At 44.8% G+C, this 18,591-nt stretch overlaps 1 protein-coding gene across 1 annotated transcript; it reads right to left on the bottom strand.

The window, feature by feature from the left end:
- Positions 1 to 1,728: 1,728 nt before the first annotated feature.
- On the bottom strand, positions 1,729 to 17,739 carry fxr2 (fragile X mental retardation, autosomal homolog 2). Its single transcript, XM_034615619.1, has 17 exons — positions 16,981 to 17,739; positions 14,292 to 14,344; positions 13,276 to 13,369; positions 12,500 to 12,571; positions 10,392 to 10,540; positions 10,085 to 10,178; positions 9,581 to 9,697; positions 9,318 to 9,488; positions 9,141 to 9,219; positions 8,817 to 8,989; positions 8,276 to 8,362; positions 5,728 to 5,947; positions 5,464 to 5,643; positions 5,132 to 5,317; positions 4,834 to 4,941; positions 4,516 to 4,604; positions 1,729 to 4,383 (listed from the first exon to the last, which is right to left on the bottom strand). The coding sequence occupies exons 1-17, from the start codon at positions 17,029 to 17,031 to the stop codon at positions 4,273 to 4,275; spliced, it is 2,034 nt and encodes a 677-aa protein (XP_034471510.1). The 5' UTR covers positions 17,032 to 17,739; the 3' UTR covers positions 1,729 to 4,272.
- Between the last annotated feature and the right edge of the window lie 852 nt (positions 17,740 to 18,591).

Raw genomic sequence — 18,591 nt, 5'->3', positions numbered from 1 at the left:
AGCACTTAAGATCAACGGCTGCAAGTGACGTTTTTATTCTATTCCAATTTTTTTTAAATTTCCATCAGTCCTTATTGACATGTTAACATTTTTATATCTAGATATTAATATTCATAATAACAATAATAATAGACTAAATTGAATACCTTTTATTTTAGCACTTTGTAACCTTGTTTAGATAAGTGCTATAAGAAATAGTTATTAGAATAACTTTAAAAAGAAAACTTAAAAAGAACTTAAAATAGTGTTGAGATTGCATCCTCCTTTAGCAGTATTTTCTCCCTAGACACTTGAGTGGCTGGACTCGAGGAGGAGGCGGACCTCTGGTGGTCTACTGCGGTATATCTGCACGATAAAAGATTTAACATTTGATGTCTCACGGCTGATACTGATAATATATGTGTAATTCCCCTTAATGTGGTGCTTAACCTTTATTACTGTAAACTATTCTGTAAATGACCTTTAATATTTTTGAAACAGTTAACCACCATGCCCGGTGAATCTGTGGCGCTTAACCTTTATTACTGTAAACTATTCTGTAAATGACCTTTAATATTTTTGAAACAGTTAACCACCATGCCCGGTGGATCTGACTGTGGCAGGAAGGCTCCAGCAGAAGGAGACACAGGCTGGTAGAAGTGAAGTCCCACAGACAACTGTAGGGATTATGGGATTTCTACATAATCTGTTCTGTAGGAATGAAATCAATGTGAATAAGTATGTGTACGCAAGTCCACATGACTTAACTCTCGTCAACTTCCTATTTAAATATAGCCCAAATTAAATCCTGGCCTAGAAAACCTTCGTCTTTGCTGCATTCATGACCTTCACTCTCTACAAGTGGCTTTTACTTTGCCATGGTGTGATATATAACATGTACGTATGTATACTATCAAAGCCATGAAACCTGTGGAGCTTCAGCCTCCACACACACCTCAGGTTTTTCAAATTGCAAAATGGCATTTTTGGGACATTTTCACAGATACATGGATCGTGATGAGAAAAAAAATCGGGCATATTTAGAGGGCTCATATCTGTGAGTGCGCAATTTGGAGCAGCTTGATTGAATTTGAAGGAACTGTGAGGCCTTGGTGGAGGTGTGTGCCATTCTAGTTATAGTAGGGGTTTATTTTCTGGTTAATCAAAATCCAATGGTGTGTCCAATTCCACCTCTTACAGGATGATACCGTCACTAAAGAGGAAATGATGGGCCGTCTTCAAGGGCTCCACAAACACTCCAACAGCAACCATGACCCTGTAAACACCCTGTTGAACCCCTGACGCCCATATCTAAAATTAGTGATGCATCAGAAAATACGACCAGAGCAGCTCGGGGGCAGACTGTTGTTGTACAAGGTTGTGTGTTTGAGTGTGTGTGTGTTCAACAAAACACAGCATGAAGAAGCATCACTTAGCGACAGCCTACCACATGTGACATTACACAAAAGGTTATGCGGTCAAGACAAAGCTCTGCTAAATGCTAAAAATGCCAATAGCTGGTCTTCACTGATGCTAGCATACCAAATTAGGATGGCCTAAAATAGCATGAGACAAATTTATCACTGCAGTGACGCTTATGTTCCATTTTTGTTTTGTTGCAAGAATTCATTTTGGATATTAAACCGCTGCGGTGTATTTGTATACTTAGTGATGAAATTATATTGACCCTGCGGACAAGAATCTGGGCGAATCTTTGAAGAAAAGAACAAACCGATTTGAAAAAGTGTATACCAAACAATGAAAAGTCCTTTATTGCCATCAGAACATGAGTGAGAAAACCAGAGACAAAATCTGACAGAGTGAGGAGTCGACTGTACAACCAGCATCCACAGACGCACACAAAACACGCACACACACACACACACACGCACGCACAGCAGCCTTTCAACAGGACGTGAGGGATACAGATACATAAGGGAATACAGTACTCACACAATGAGGTATAAAGGCAAACGCAAACATACAAGTAAGGGTTTTTTTCTCCACGCACACCCATGCGACCGAAACCAAGGTACAAATACTCAAGTGCTCGTTCATCCTCTAAAAACACAACGTACAGGTGAGCAGAAATGTGTAACAGCAGCATCTGGGTCATCTCCATTCAGCCACACTCCCATTCATGTGTCTCTCAAAACCTTTGGTCATGTGGACGCTCGCTTGTCATGCACAATGTTTGCCCTTTTTAGTTTAATACTTGATGAGATTCAAAAGGAATGGGTCCCTTCCTGACTCGTGTGTCCACTGATAGAAACTGGGATGATCCGGGCAGATGAGCGTGTGGTGGGGGGGGGGGGGGGGTTTTTATTTTGTGTTTTTTTTAATCTTTCTCTCTCTCGTCAAGGTAGAATTTCTACTTTAGTTGGACATTCAATGTGTACATTAGCAGCAATTCTAGTGAATGAAACAATGGCTTTGTAAGTCAGATTAATAACACCCTTTCCTCATGCACAGGACAGGCACCACCTACTACTTCAACTAAATGCCATGCAAGTTAGAAAAATAGACTGCAAACTCACAAGACAGAGAAATCAAAGTTCGTCTCCAGAGAGGAAGTTGATTTCACTTCAATTTTTTATTTCATATCAGGGTTTTTTTTCTAAAGATGTGGAAATAGCAACAAAAAAACTTGAGAGCGGTAACCAAGACAACAGTAACAACATGAGTAGAGAGCCACTGAGGTCTCGAGTCCCTCTCTTACTCCGATTTGCCGACCCAAACTGCCAGGTACAAGACAGACACCTCGCTCGTTTATTTCCTTTTCCAGTCCTCGACTTTGTGCCATGCGGGCGACCACGCCGACGCACCTAGTGTGTGCGCCTCATGTGTATATGTGTGTTTGTGTACCTGTAATTGTGGGCCTGTGTGTCATGTGGCTCTCGCGTCATTTGAAGCTGTCCCCCATCCCAGTCTCCAGTCGTCTCCCCTACCACTGCTAGCAACACCCCACCGCCCCATCCTAGAAAAGGTGGTCGCCCTCGTGTGCATCCGGAGCCGCACTGGCTGCGGAGGTTCGTCAAGACACTAGTGTGGCTGGAAGCACCGCCGCCCCCTCCTCCTCCTCCGACAGAGAAAAGTGGCACGGTATAGTTCTCTGAGTCTAAATCTAGAGTTCAAGTCTGCCGTCCGTCTGGTCTCAGCCCGTCCTGTTTACTAGGCTACACGGGTGCCACCCTTGAAAAGACTCAAACAGGTGAGAGGAGGAAGTGACATCACCTGACTCCCCCTCGCTCTCTCTCAGGCCCGCTGATACATACCCGCCTCACCAATGCGACTTGACCAGGGCTACGTTTCCGTTCGTTGCCTCGCCCCCTTCCCAGTTTGGGTTCGTTGTTGCCAAATCCCAACTTTGCACGCACGCATCCTCCCTCCCCAGCGCTGTCCATTCCACTCGGAATGAGGACAAGCGCCTTGAATTTCGTGTTTGGCACCAGACTTCTCTCTCCCTCACGATGGCCGGCCACTTCCTCTCTCTCATCTTTTTTTTTTTTTTTTTTTTTTCTCCCTCACAGGTTTGTTCTCTCATTGGTACCAAAAAGAAAAGAAAACCTGGAAATACACCTCTATTTTTTTCCTTCCACGTGGGAAACAAAAACAAACTAAAATGGAAAAACTCAAGTTTTTTTTTTATTTTATTATTTTTTTTCAAATTCAAGGCACAATGTCTATCAATATTCCAATCCGTCTGTCTCAACTCCCAGGTTCAGTGTGCGAACATCGCGTCACATAAGCTATTGGACTGTCTTCTCGTAACGCCACTCCCTACAGCTTACATCTCTCTTGTCTGTATTTTAACACTGTTAAGAGACGTGTCTGTTTTGGTTGAGAGAGCGACCGCCTAGTCCAAACCAGTGATAAACAATGAACAAAATTAACAGAACAAAAAAAAAAAGAAAAAAAAGACACAAATAAAGACAACTGTCCAAAAACAAAAAAAAAAAAAAAAGGAAAAAAGTCTCGTCCTGTTTCTCGTGTTTCGGTATTTTTAAAAATCAAGTCATATCCACCAGCTCTTTTTTGGCAAGCTAGTTGTTGTTTTTTTTAAATAAGCACTACGTACTGATAGATAGGATAGCATACACCGTTAACGTGTGTTTTTAAGTAGATGCGTTTGTCGTTTTTTTGTACTTTTTCACTCTCATGTATGAATTCAGGTATTTTGTCAGGTACTTTTCACTCATCTGTTTAAAGGTTTAAGTTAATGCAAGCAGGGACAGAGTTTGCCATGGAGTCTTGCTCTAGACTTGGGTTCGCCCAGGGGTGGGGCCCGTCTCTTTACGAGACCCCGTTGACCAGGGTCAGTGTCTCGCTGGCCGAGGTCATGCCATTGCTGGGGGAACGCTTGGAGGGTGGTGTCTCATCCTTCTTGGCACTGGTGCCGTTTTCCTGCGGGTACAAACAGAGGGAAGAACGTCTTATAAACTGATATATGTCAATACAACTATGGCAACCGCTGGGGTATCCAGAGCAGCGAGGATGCTTTTTCAAATGAAAACGGAGTAGTGTTTCTGTCTGTACCTTGGGCTCTGGGCCAGTGTGGTTTTCCTTCTGGGGCAGGTTCTGTCTGCTCTGGGACTCAGGACGAGATATGTAGTCGGCAACAGTCACTGAAAACATAGAAATGAGTCAGCTAGAAAGAGGGTCGGGGGTACATTGTGCATACACCGTAGATAGAGATTCAAAATGTTTTACGGTAGAGTACCTGCACCAGTGTAGCAGTTAATATCACTAGCTGCTTACTAGGTATTAGTTTAAATGGAAAGAATCAAAGCTTATATTGATACAGAATATTCAGCTGATTCCTAAGAGGTAAATGTAAAAAAGTTGGTGACTCACCACTCTCACCAGGCTGTCTGTCACGGCTGGCTGAACCTCCCTCTGTACGGCTGCCACGGTTGCGGCGGCGGCGGCTCCTGTTGCGGCGCTGTGGTCGCGCCTCTTCATCTAAAATCCAAATGAGTAAAGTATGGGTTACTTTCTCTGATAATGTCATAGTTCAGAATTTATTCTTTTCTGTTTTATTAGATCGATAAATGTGAAGAGGCCGACAGGAAACATCAAACTGTGGATATTGGGAGTGTTACTACATGTGCTGTAACCCGAGGGGGAAATAAAAAGACACTGTAGTTCTCACCCAGTCCGTTCTCGCTGGGGGCGGCCTGGCTGTCCGACTCTGCAGCAGCGTCCATTACGCTGGGCTCCTGGTCGTTGCGGCGGCGGCGGGAGCGTCTGCGGCGGTCTCCCTCAATGAGGTCTGCCTCAGCAAGCTCTCCTTCACCTTCCAGCAGGGAGTATGGGTTACTGTCTGGGTCCCTCAACACTGAAGATGAAGATAAGATTGTCTTGTTAAAAATCTCATGTTGGCAATATCATTCTACAGGTGATTGTACAGACATTTTGACAAACAACATATAACCATTAATCTTGAGGGTGTCAGTTTGTAACCTGAGGCTGGGCTCTGATTACCTGAGCTGATGGAGTTGGAGGGCTTGGACCCTGGCCCCCCGCGGCCTCGTCCTGAGTTGGTGCCTCTGCCCCTGCCGCCCCGTCGGGAGCCTCTCTCATCTCCGCCAATGCCACGGGGCCGCTGGTCTCGGTCATTGACTTCCTCAGACTCAGAGGCGTTGGACAGCTCAGAGTTGGTGCCTGCATCAAGCAGAGGCAGTTCATGTAAAAGGCGATAATCATATGTACAATGACAATCCATTTCTATACAATTACATCTCTTACCATATCCAGAGTACTGGCTGTTGGAGGCCCTGCGTCCTCTGCCGCGGCCCCCATAGGTGCGAGACGTGTGGAGTGAGTTGCTGCTCTCATCCGTCAAGTAGCCTTTCTCCCGTTCTCCGCCCGGGCCCCCGCTTCGACTGGCAGGAGCGCGGTACCCCACCCCGATTTGACGGAGCTGCTCGTCAATCTGGAGACGTTCCATGCGCAGCTGCTCTACCTCCTACAAGACAAGGACAGGGAAATTGAATGAGCAGTGTGTATTTTATAGCCTGTTGTTCTGCGCATGGTTTATTGAGATGTTTTATAAAAAGTTTCCTACACCTCCATGTCAGCCTGTGGTTCAATACAAGTTGTTGGCAAACAAGTACAGATTAGCACTTCAAATAAATGATAAAAAAAAAATGCATGAGGAAAGAATGACAGCCATGCCTTATTTTTGCAGCTATTAACATGTAAAATAGACTTTATCCTCGCCAGCATTTGCTGAAATGCAAGAAAAGATCACTGAGTTTCTTATCTAGCATGAAACAGTGACCTGGACAACATCCAGTTTGACTAAATAATATGATGAGCCAAGAGTGTTGCACAGCGTTCATCAGGGAAACTACAAACAAGGCATGCAACCTACTATTACATCAGGCGATCTACATGTGGAGTGATGGAGAGAATCATCCTGACTTAACATCATACATTATACATGATTATGAGCATCATTATTAAATCTGCAAAATGTCACCTGCACAGATTTAGTTTCGGACATTTGATTTAGAAGACTGACTGTGTGCCACATTCTATTTGTTCAGACTATAACATGGCACATGCAAATCCTGTCAAATCCAGGTAGGGCTGAGCCATGGTATTAAAACTCATGTACTGGAGGCCTGGGCTTCCATTTGAGCCTGTCATTCTACCACTAGGGGGCAGTCATCCAATCTGAATGTGGCTATTTTGAAGAAACACTCTTCTGATGAAACACTGAAAAATAGCAGCCAACCATAGTTTACTGTAATCAAGTTTAAGAAAAGCAATTACATCTGCTAGTGCTATCCTACACTTTCTTGGGCACTTTACAGTACAAATTCCAAGTGCAAAGATAATAAGATGAACGGTTCTTGAGATACGTCTTCCCCATACAGACAAACAGATTTCTGGAATTAGTAGACAGATGTAGCTTGAAAATTGACAACAAAATGCAGCTATTGATAATATGGATGTCAAAGAAAAATGGGAACTGGAAACAAATATTAGAATAAGAGATGAGTGGAAAGAAACATTCAATAAAGGACAAACTGATTAGCAGCCTAACATTTCTTAATAGCACATCCATCACCACAAAATATAGTAATACGCCTCAGTTATGTTGGAGGGACTGTGGGATGGTAGAAAGATGTTCAAAAAGAGATTGAAAAATCACAATGGTATCACAGGGTATTAATTTAGATTTAGATCCATAACTTTGTATACTGGGTATATTCCCTGAAGACCAGATAGACTGGAGATTTGAGTTAGTTCCTGAAAATTCTAATCTTAAACCAAAGAAAATGATTAAATTCTCCTGGTTAAGGCCACAGCCCCCCCCGACATAATGCAATGGAGAGTGAAGAGACTTATGGAGCAAATTACAGCGAGACTACATCTGAAACCAGACAGATTTGCCAAAAGGGGGGCACTAACAGCACCAGCAATGACAGAGCTCCTGGCACCTCTTTTTCTTTTTACCCTTACTTACACAAGTGTCTTTTCTTTTCCTTTATTCATAATTACCAGAATCAGAATTGGAAGTACACCTATTTGGTTTGGTGGAACACTCAGAGATATGCTCCTTAAGAGATTGTCTGATTATGTATACATCTCCATGTGTATTTTGTCTAATGTATAGAAACCATGTTAACAACCAATGGCCTCATCTAAAGCAATTGAGAAAAGTTATGTTAAACAACACCTTAAGACATCTTTTTTAAGGCGCTATGTTTTGGGAGTTTGTCACTTTCCAGCCGAGCCACCTTTATGGATGATGGGGTGGGTGGGTATGAGGGTCTAATGGCAGCAGTGCACTGACAGCAGTTTTCATGCCGTTTCAGAGGAGGGTGCTTTAGAGGAGGAAGGGGGGGGGGGTCTCACTTCACAGGGTGACAGCTGCCTCCACCAACGACAGCTGAACCTCGAGGGAGGTGTGAAGGAAGTGAGGCTGGGTAGCAGAGCCGTGGTGGGGAGGGGTCTGGTGATATTTTTGGAAGCTCAGGGTCCAGAGAGTTGGTAATCTAAACTCCAGTGTACCCTTCACCCCATCTCAGAGAAGAGGGGCTATATATAAAAGCACATGAGGTAAGGGCAACATGAGGTGCTCTCATCAGCAGCTTTCCACATTCCCAGTAGCACCTTACCCCAACCCCACAGTGTCACATAAAGGAAAGTTACTTCTAAGAAACACATTTCCTCTATCAAATGCCCCAAAAATGGCTGCATTGTTCAGAGGAAAGAAATGCTGTAAAGAGGCAGAGTGACAGTGAAAAAGCTAGTGCTGCCATCTACTGGCAAATTCACTTACCTGGAGATAAGACACGTGGTATTCCAACAGGGCCTGAGCATTGCTGATGTTCTCTTTCGTTCCAACAAACACAAAGGGGACCATGCCCTGAGAAAACACAAAGAGGGAGAGAAATGAAGATCTGAGATTTTTCGGGAAGCCTAAACATGATTTTAAACACTGATTCCCGTCGTTTGGACGATATACCACTAAGAACATTTTGAGTGGTCAGTTTCAGACCTCAGCTTTCCAGAATGATAAGTGTGCTTTAGAAACTAAACACATCTAGATCCCATTACAACAGGAACATACTGGATCTGTCCCATCAGAGTGCCCACACACGCCCAACATTACAGTGTGGCAGTGGGCTGTGTATACTGGAGGCAATGAAAACATTAGCACTTGTGACAAAACAAGAGATGAAGCAGCAGGATGGGACAGCGTCACAGCTGACAGCACATTGGGCACGACACCCTGCTTTCCGGAGAGGGGTGGGTGGGAGAGGGGAAGGGGGGTGGAGAGATTGTGGCGGACTGGGGGATCAGTCGAACGGCCCATTCACCTCTTTGCCGCTGGCAGTTTCCTCCCTGACAGCCGCCTCCCTGACAGCCGCCTGCCTGCTTGCCTCATCCCGGGGAAGCTTTTTGTCGTTATCCCCCTCAATCCTGACGCGCACGACGCCCGACTTGTCCACGATCTCCTGGATGACTTTTCCGTTCTTGCCGATGACTTTGCCTGTGTGAGTAAGGAAAGGAAACACAAAAAGAAAAAAGGAATGGTAAAAGACTAATATGCGTGGCAACCAGGAGTATGTTATGGGGATGAAGTGGGATGTTGTCACTGTCTAAAATGAGCTCCCTCAGGAACGTCTATGTCGCTCACTCACCTACAAGGTTCCTGGGTACCTGAAAGTAGTCTTCTTTGAACTCAAGATATTCTCTAGCCTGCCTCACTGCCTCTGGGGTCTGCAACACAACACAAACATTCAACCATATTACACTATAGCATATCTTTCCATGCACTGGGACAAGTGCAAACACACCCGGACTCATAAGCGGTGTACCTCTCCATAGATCCTGAATGTGCAGCTTTCCTCCTCCAGCTCGATAGCTGTGACACCAGGCACCTTCCTCGCCTGCTGTATGTTGGCCCCGTGGGAGCCAATGGCGAGGCCCATCAGGTCCTCCCTGACCCGCACCTCCTCCTGGTACGCGGACGCTAACTGCTTACTCGTCTGGAAGGGGGGGGGCAAAAACTTGGTGGTCTAACATCAAATTGAATTGCATTCGAAAAGAGTTTGTGCATGCATGTCAAGAGAGTGTGTACCTCCAAATGTTTGGTGGCCTCTTCGTTGCGGGACATTAGCATGAGCTTGGTGCGGATGCTGCGAAAATGCATGTCACTCAGGAGAGTTGCACGCTTTACTGTGGTTTCGTTTGTGGACTGGGAAAGAGTGTGAAAAAGGAATTAGGTTACATTTCAAAAACTTAGTTATTACATTCATATTAAGAATTCTGTCATTCATGTCAACATGGAGCAGAATCTGAAAGGATTTTTTTAAAAATTTTTTTTACACCTTGTGGCATCGATGGCACGAAAAGCAGAGAATGCTTTGAGAGGAATGTAAGGAACTACCCAGTTACAGTAATGTGTTCTTAATAAAGTGCTTGGTGAATGTATGTGGTATGATCTTGATTAAGAAAATTTTAGAAAATGCTTCACATGCAGTTCACTTGATGAGCACATTTCCTTCATCTCTGGCTATCAAATAAGGCCGTTATCTTGTTTGTGAAGTGAGACCCAGCTCGAGTGTTTATTCAAAGAACTTACCAGCACAATGAGTTCGTGTGTTTGGGCACTGTAGAAGATGCAGTTGGCTCCGATAGCTTTCCTGAACTCTTTGTGAATGTTGTCATTTGCACAGCTGTCGATAAGAAAACAATCCACAGGAGAGTCTGCCTCATTATTCCGTTGGCAGCAGCGGGACATTACAACAAAACTCTTCACCGGTAAAACTTGTGATAGACTTTGACATTCAAAATAAATGTGTGCAATCAGAATTTCTGTGCCAATTTATATAAATGAATAAATTCAAGAGATATCTACAGTATATAACCTGACATATAAAGACACTCACATGTCCCTCAGGTCTTCTGGGACAGGGACGGGGACTTTATGAAAGGAGGTCCGAGAGGAAGGGCTGTTGGGGTTGAGTGGCCTGATGCGCTCCGCTGTGACAATCTCGTTGTATGTGGCCTCGCATGCTGCGTACTCAATCACGTAGAACTGAAAAACAGCACAAGAGATTGTTTTTGTAAAATAATACAGGCAGAAATATCAAGCACAGGACAGTCTGACAGCTTATATAACCAGCATGTACAAGGCAGAACTGCTGTATTCAATCTATACAAAATGTTTGAATTAGCTGTCAAGTTGAAAATTCATTTCTGTCACCTCTCAGGTTGAAAGAAAGTGCCTGACATCAAAATGAATATAATCTACAGCTTTATTAATTGACTTCACAGAGGTATTAATGTTTGCCCTTTTCTTATGTTTCAGAGAAAATGTGAGATGAAACAAAGCAGTAAGATACAGAGGAATACAAAATGTGGACAAAGACAAAAGGGGAAGCATGAAAGAGTGAGGCGGTGAGATGAACGCTGCACACTACATGCTCAAAGGATGGTATTAGAGCCATCAGTCAATGCTAGACATTCCTGCAGGCTCTTATCAGACCGCTCCAAATAACAGCACTACACCAGCAGCAGCTCCCGTGGCACAGGAGCACTGTGAAGCATGTCCTTTCCACATCCCACTGACCCACTATTCAACCAGAATGACTCACTGTACCACCAACGCCGACCTAAGTGCTAGTTCTATGGGATGGTTCCTGTCCCAGGATCGTGTTCGATTCAAATTACAAACCTTCTAAGAACCAGTTGGCTTTTCCCCCCCACATAGGACATGAGGAAGACATTTCAACAATGGCGTTTACTTTGCAAGTTGCTAAGAAACTCCAGGCATCTTTATCGTGTTATTTCGCCCTGGCAAAGATACATCTGTTGTCCACCGTCGACATGCGTCAACTCTGTGCTGCCCGCTATTGGATGTAACGCTTAGCAACCCTGCTAGCTTAAAGGACGCATGGAAGTATGTGGGTAGTGACGGTTACATCGTTTGAAACAGATGCATCTCTTTTCGGACACATGAAGGCGCCATAAATTAACCATGAGGCTCCTGGCTGTGTGATCCTAAGCTAGCCTCCAAAACATTTCGATGTTGATTTTGAACATTTCCAAATTAAAAAAATGTCTGTCACAAAGGTTTAGTTTGTCTTGTTGGTGTCAATGATCTCTCCCCCAGCCCCTGATCTAAGCAGTTCTTGTTTCTAGACCGGGAAAGTGTTGGGGCTGCTCTGAAGCAGTTTTCCTGGCTGCCATATTAGACACCGACTCTTAACAGTGGCCTTGAACTGCTTTGGTAGAAAATGGGTACATAAAACACCAGCACTGGTTCAAATGATATGAAAACACTTAAAAATAAGCAAAGTGTGCCTGTTACACAGAGACTGGTGCAAATCCATTTTGACACAAGTCAGGGTCCAAAGAAGAAGCACAAAAAAAGTGTAATTTAAAAGGTACAGTGTCAGACCACATCAGGACATAGTAACTCTTTGAGGTCATTACCTAGAATCTTAGAACAGGACTATGTTCACGCTACATAAAGTATACTGCAGTACTCAGGGGTCAATACAAATTACTGGGAATACAACAGAACGCTGAGGCAAAGTGAAAGGTAATGTCTTCGCTTCTATTACTGATTATTAAATACTGAGACTGGGAGGAAGCTAGCCTGGCTGGATTTCATCCCTCACACAGGGTATCATCTTCTCAATATGAATGCATTTCAATGAAATACACTAAAACTCAGGAGCTAAGAGTGACTTAAGCACGCCACAGCATCCAAGGCACTGTGAAGATTAGGGAAAATTAGACAGGATAAAAAAAAAGAAAAGAGAGGTTTGATGTGTATTTAAACAACAGGACAAGTAAACGGCATCCTGTTGTTCTTTGTGGAGACATGAACATGTGGGAAGACGATTTCAAATCACTATGAAGGCATAACACGCTTTTCCACAGTCACTATATACTTTGCTTTCAACCATCTGTAAATTAGGTTTTCATTGTTTTCTATCTTTAACTGGCTTTTTCCATCGTGTTTTCTTTAAGATGATATTCCTCTTACCTCCCCCTTCATCATTCTGACTCGCGCCAGCCACCAGCCACATGGCTCCTGCTCGTTGGCCCGGGAGTAAACCTGTGAGGAGACACGCGCGGTGAACGACACCTGAGTCAGAGACAAATAAACACTACTACACAGCTGTTGCACTCATTAATCATGTTTGCAGTTGAACACATGAAGCCAGGAACATGGTCTCAACTACATATTGAGGAAGCAAATGGCAAATCTCTGTCATCACATGAATGGAATCCCACAAATCCACTGTCTGGTGATTTCTAAAGCAGAAAGGAGACACAGTGCACAACCATCTCGCTGACAGAATGTATGATATGTAAGGTAGAATTGTTATTATTGATAATGACAATAGGAGACTTGAGTGTGCAGCCTTTGTAGGGAATTTTTTTATTTTAGTCAAATGTCAAGTAATATATTCAACTTTCACAATAGCATTTTATATGTATACATAATAAAATAATATCCTGTTCCACTCAGCTGCCCAGAAGCAATGCAAAAATATGCACATAATGATTGAAATCAACTTTTAAACCATTGTGTGACACAATAAGTGTTTTGGCCTTTTTACAGTTAGAAACACTTTAAAAGTCGTAAATGTCGGTAGTTTCATTCGAGATGTTTTTTATTAGAGGCCACATGGATGCTCTAGTCAGTACAGGCCAATAACAATCTGTCGGATAATGAGCAAAGACACCAAGGCCTTGAGACACGAAGTTAGTGAAACCTCAGGTGTCTGGGCTGAGTCGGAGATAGAGACGACTCACCTCCACTTCCTCCCCTTCCCCAATCTCCTTGTTGTAGTCGGTCGGAGGAGGCAACCGCACGTCACTGAAGGGCAACTGTCTCTCTGGCTGCCAGCTGTTGCAAAACGTCAGGGATGGAGCACAAACATTTGTCAAAAATTCAGCAACAATTCAAAGCTTTTATATTCAAGTTCTTTGTCTCTTGTGTTATGTCAGAATTGTGCTGGCATTGGTGCATATGCTGCTCACTGCTCTATAACATGTTGGCAGAAATAATAAAAAAATAAAAATGATAATGGCTCATTAATGTTAATGAGTAAGTGCACGGAGGTGTGTCTGAACAGTGCGTGACTATGTTCATTGTATGATGTTAACCAAGAACTATAAATGTGGAGTGCAATAAAGTTCAGCAAATGACTTGATATTATCACTCCAGGAAAAATTTAAACGGGCTCATTTCTCGTGTTCTTTTCTTACTGAAATCTAGATTAAAACAACTTTCATTTAAGAGGCTTATTACTTTCATTATAGAGCAAATAACGTGTTTCATTCATTCACTATCTTATACAACCAACTACTCCAAGACCTCCATGTGCTCAGGGAAAGTAAATGGAGACTGGCTGGGGGGGGGGGAGAGCAATCCCGAGAACGACACAGGCCACCATATTGCCACTCCTCCCACCCTGCATACCTTGGGCTACTATTTTTAGGGTTATCCTAATCTACACTGTGAGCCAAGGAGATAAAGAGGGACCAGAGGGACTGGTGGTGGGGCTAGGAGTATAGGAAAGGACGCTATTGGGATGGCAGGGGCAGGAGGGGTCAGAGCAGGAGGTAAAAAAACTGTTAAGAGATGTCTATGGACAGCTGCATGCCAAGCACAGGTGCTGAAGGGGACAATTTTGAATGCCTGGGTGAAGCACCAGACGGGGGTAGTCGTTGTAACTCTCAATTACCACAGTTCAAGCCTCATTTCCCCATGTAAGGACCATTCATCGTAAAGCAGACATACTCTCTGAGAGAGAGGGAAAACTTACTTATTTTCAAATACAATTGTGAGTGAGTCTTCGTGGACATCTTTGATGAAACCCTGAAAGAAAAGCAGAGAGAAAGATTTTTTTAATCTCAATATGGCGAGAAAGTGGTGCGAGGGGTGGGGCTGCGAGCACTGGATTTTGCATGTAAACAACACAGACGGCTGGCTTGGGAGCCACGCTAGACAAACACTGTGACTGCTGCTGAAAAAAAAAAAAAAAAAGAAAAAAAAAGAGCATCTAGGGCTCCTTGCAAGCCAAGACATCACTGACACAATTCTCTGGCTGTGAATTCTGTGTTGGATAAAGTGACAAGGAACACTGACTCCTCCTGACAGCACAGGCAGCCTGTAAATCTCCCTCACACATACACACACACTTGCATTAATTCATACACAAACAAAATTTTAACGTGTGACCTTTCTCTTTGTGTGCATGTTGGAGGACTAGTCTTTAACACGAGGGCACATGGTTGGGGGAGGTGGGCACTCATGGACAGATCATGCGACAGCCCAGAGACGGCTCTTACGAGAGACTCTTCCCTAAAAATGTGTTGCTTATCCATCATGACCATCAACAAATCTGTCACGGGACACCATAAAACTTTGACCAACACCCCCCTCAGCGCTCAGCAATGACGAGACAGAGGGGGAGAGTGGTGGGTGTGGCGTGTCTCTCTGTGTGACACTACTATATATGGGACAGACAGGTCAGGCGACATCGTCCAATTACAATCATGCATGGGGGTCGGGAGCAGGGGTGCGTAATTCACCTGCTGGGAAGGTGCTGCCTTTGCACTGGAGGAGCTGGCTATGATTTCAGCCTGGATCGGGGGGCAATGGGTATGTAGACACATTAGGGTTTTCACACCCTTTAAGAAGCCCACTCTCACTACAACTCTAAATATCAATCACCACCACTGCCTGATGCTGGGCCATGGTCCTTGTATATGGTATCTACATCCATTTGTCTCAGTGGCACAAGAACCGGACAACTTCTGTAAAGAAGCCAGCAATGACGATGGGTCACATTAGGTGTCAGCTGCATGCTGCAAGTACTACCAGGTCAAAGGATAGGCAAGCCCTCTCTCAAGCATGACTAGTGAAAAGGTGGGGGCAACAAGGGGTCACTGCCAGCTTTGCAAAGACGTCATTTCATCCTCATGTGGGTCCATGTGGTGACCAGGGAACTTTCAGCCGATGAGATGGGGTAGCTGCATCCTCCCCACATAAGTAGCCTGTGTGTTCAGGTGTATTCATCTAAACAGCCTACAAACACATAAATAAAGAGGTAGTGATTTTTGTCAATGTAATGTGGCCTCACTTATTTAGTCTTTTATCACTTTGCTGGTATGTGCTCGAAGCGGCAACAAGTGCAGCCCTTTACCAGAACATAGTGCCACTTTCCCAACAGGTGCTGTGATGCATTGACAGGCTTATATATACACACAATCCTGATTCAGAGTTAAAAAGAAATAAAAACTGACTCAATGTGACACCAAAACGAATGAGGTGCCTTTAAAAGGCAAAAGCCTTTCACCCTGTGTGTCAATCACAACATGGAGGAAAAAAAGCAGTAAAGCTTTTGCTCCAGTCTCTCCATCGAGGAAAACATACCTACAAGAATATGACATTTGAAATGTCTCAGACACAGTAAAGTGTCCATTTCATCCACAAAATGAGAGTCGTGAGATAATGGGCGTAATAGAGATGAGTGGAAAGTGTCCATTCATGCCAGAGCTGAAATGTCACCCTGTAAAACAGAACGACAGGTGAAGCAGCTTGAGAGTAAATATAGGCTCATCCCTAACCCACCATGTGGCCGGTGGACTAGCTGAACAGTGGAGGACAGAATGGAGACGAGGGCAACTTGGAGAAAACAATGTAATTAAAAAAAGGAGACGTCAAAGACTTGAGGCTTGACATCTGAGAGATGAAGAATAGGGTTATTTATCTATCCACACTACAACCATAATGGTGTCAACTCAGATCGTGTCAGACGTTTAGGTAAGATCCCATGAAATCAAAAACTATACCACAACCTACAATGTTCACCAAGATCAAACTCTCTGTGGCAAAGCATGTGGTGAAATCAAGCATAGAGGCTGAAAACACAGCAGCAACAAAGGCGTCCAATCATGTGTCTGCTTTGAGGATACGAAAGTGTAATTTCTGTTGACGATGGGGGAGAATTGAAACAGAAAGCGAGGACGTGGGATGGGCTGCGAAACAAATATGAAGTATGTCAGGTTTGATGTATTATCTCATGTTTATACGTAGGAAACTGCACAACAGCCGTCTAATAAGAAACTCGCTTATTTTTAAACGTTTGCTTCCCATAATTCAAAGCAATATGCTATGGGTAATGCTATTTTAAAACTACGGGAATCTATTTCTTATAGTGTAGCCTGTCATCATGTTGATATTAACTAAAAGCGACCAAATATAGGCCATACTTGGTGATGGCAAGTGTACTTAGCTTAACTGCTAGCTGAAGCTAGCTACCCACCCCACAATGGCCATCCCCATTAGAACGGAAAACCATCCTCGTTTGTCAGCACCGGACCTAAGCTAACGTTAGCCGGCTAGAGGATAGCAAGGACTGGGTTCAAGAGAACCAAACCTCACGGTTTCCCATGGAACAAAACTTTTATCTGCGACAGCTTTAAAAACTGCGACTGCGAGCAGGTTACCTTGTAGAAGGCCCCATTCGAGCCGCGAACTTCCACAGCCAGTCCGTCCATACTCGTCGGTAGCTCCCCACAGCTGAGCTTGTCCACAGGCGTCACGACTCCCTGCGAGTCCGGTAGCGTTACCACCCCCAGCTTCGCCGGCCCTTCGCCGCCCTCCGGCCGCTTGTGGATTTCCAGTGTTCCGGGTGGAGGGAGAGGGGCAGAGGTGAAGGGGTTGGGGGGAGATGGGTGTGATGGTGTCAGCTGCAGCGCAAACGCGGACCGCTCTTTCCAGCAGCGGCAGCCGGTCGGGAAGCTCCGGCGTCTGGTGTCGTCGGGATGTGGGGGTCGGCGCTGGGCGAGCTGTGCGGCACCGCCACGGGAAGCGTCGGGGTCTCGACGTGCGCGGACGGGAAGAGCGAGCTAATGATGCTACGGCAGGAGGATGCTAGCTGACGGATAATTAGCTGGGAGGCTAGCTATCAACACCTCGATCCCGTCCGTTTTCGCTGGGATGCTAGCTGGCTAGCATTTGATAGCCTGGCTTGCGTGCGGTGGCTCGTGAGTGGCGCAGTCGTTGCGTTGAAGTGTGTCACAGAAGTCGTCACCGGGGGTCGGTCCTACTTCCGTCTGTGGTGCGGTGTACGGCGGCGTTTCTGTCCCGAAAAAGAGCGTTTGCGATGCACTGCCGCCCGGCGACTCCTTCCTCCAACTACCCGTCCCCTCAAACACACGCCGATAGAGTGAATCAGAGAGGGGCTGAATGACCTCCAACACCCCACCCCTCGACACAAAACATCCGCCCACTAGGAAAACCAGGCCTGTGATTGGCAAGGCACCTCGACAATCACCTGTAGCCTTCATTAATTGGTTTAGTAAATAAGGGCTGGTCCCTGCAATGGACCAATAAAAAACACGGAGTCGCATCCCAACCCAATCCATTGGTCTCATCCCGTGTCAGTTATAATGTTGCTGAAATTGACTGGCTCCCGACTCATTTTGCCCACTCATTGATGAATGAGCAGCAGCAGCCATTGTGTAAACAGCACTATAGGGAAGTTACTACACATGTTGTACATCACATGCTGGAAACGAGGAAAACCAAGGAAAACACACAGAAAAGTTGGGATTCCTTTCCAAACCCACAGCACAGTGGCCGCACCTTGTTGTGGTGGAATGATAAGTGAAGATGTGTGAAAGTGTGTGGACAAAGTGAGGCAAGCGCATGGCTACAAAACACCAGGAATGCAGCAAGGAGAAGACCAGATATGGGCTATAGGGCTGCTGCGGGGAGACATGTGTGAGGAGTTCACGTGAGAGGCCAGAGGTCACGGTGGAAAGGCACACAAGCACAGGAATATACTCACAGCTGTGGAGCCCCCACATTCAGTGTGGATGGAAAGTGATGGGCCTGCTCACTAAATGTTTTTTATATGTCCAACCAACTCCCCACACACACACACACACACACACACACACACACGCACACACACACGCACACGCACACGCACACCTCCTTCAAACTTTTGATTGTAAGTGGTGGAACATTTATGGGCACACACGTATCTACGACCCCTCGATAATAACATGAGACACTTGCTCGGTGCGCGGATATAGAATGTGGCTCTGTCT

Source organism: Hippoglossus hippoglossus, chromosome 18 (assembly GCF_009819705.1).
Source record: "Hippoglossus hippoglossus isolate fHipHip1 chromosome 18, fHipHip1.pri, whole genome shotgun sequence".
Lineage (NCBI taxonomy): Eukaryota > Metazoa > Chordata > Actinopteri > Pleuronectiformes > Pleuronectidae > Hippoglossus > Hippoglossus hippoglossus.
The sequence above is the reverse complement of the archived record's forward strand: the minus strand, read 5'-3'. Positions and strand labels throughout refer to the sequence as shown.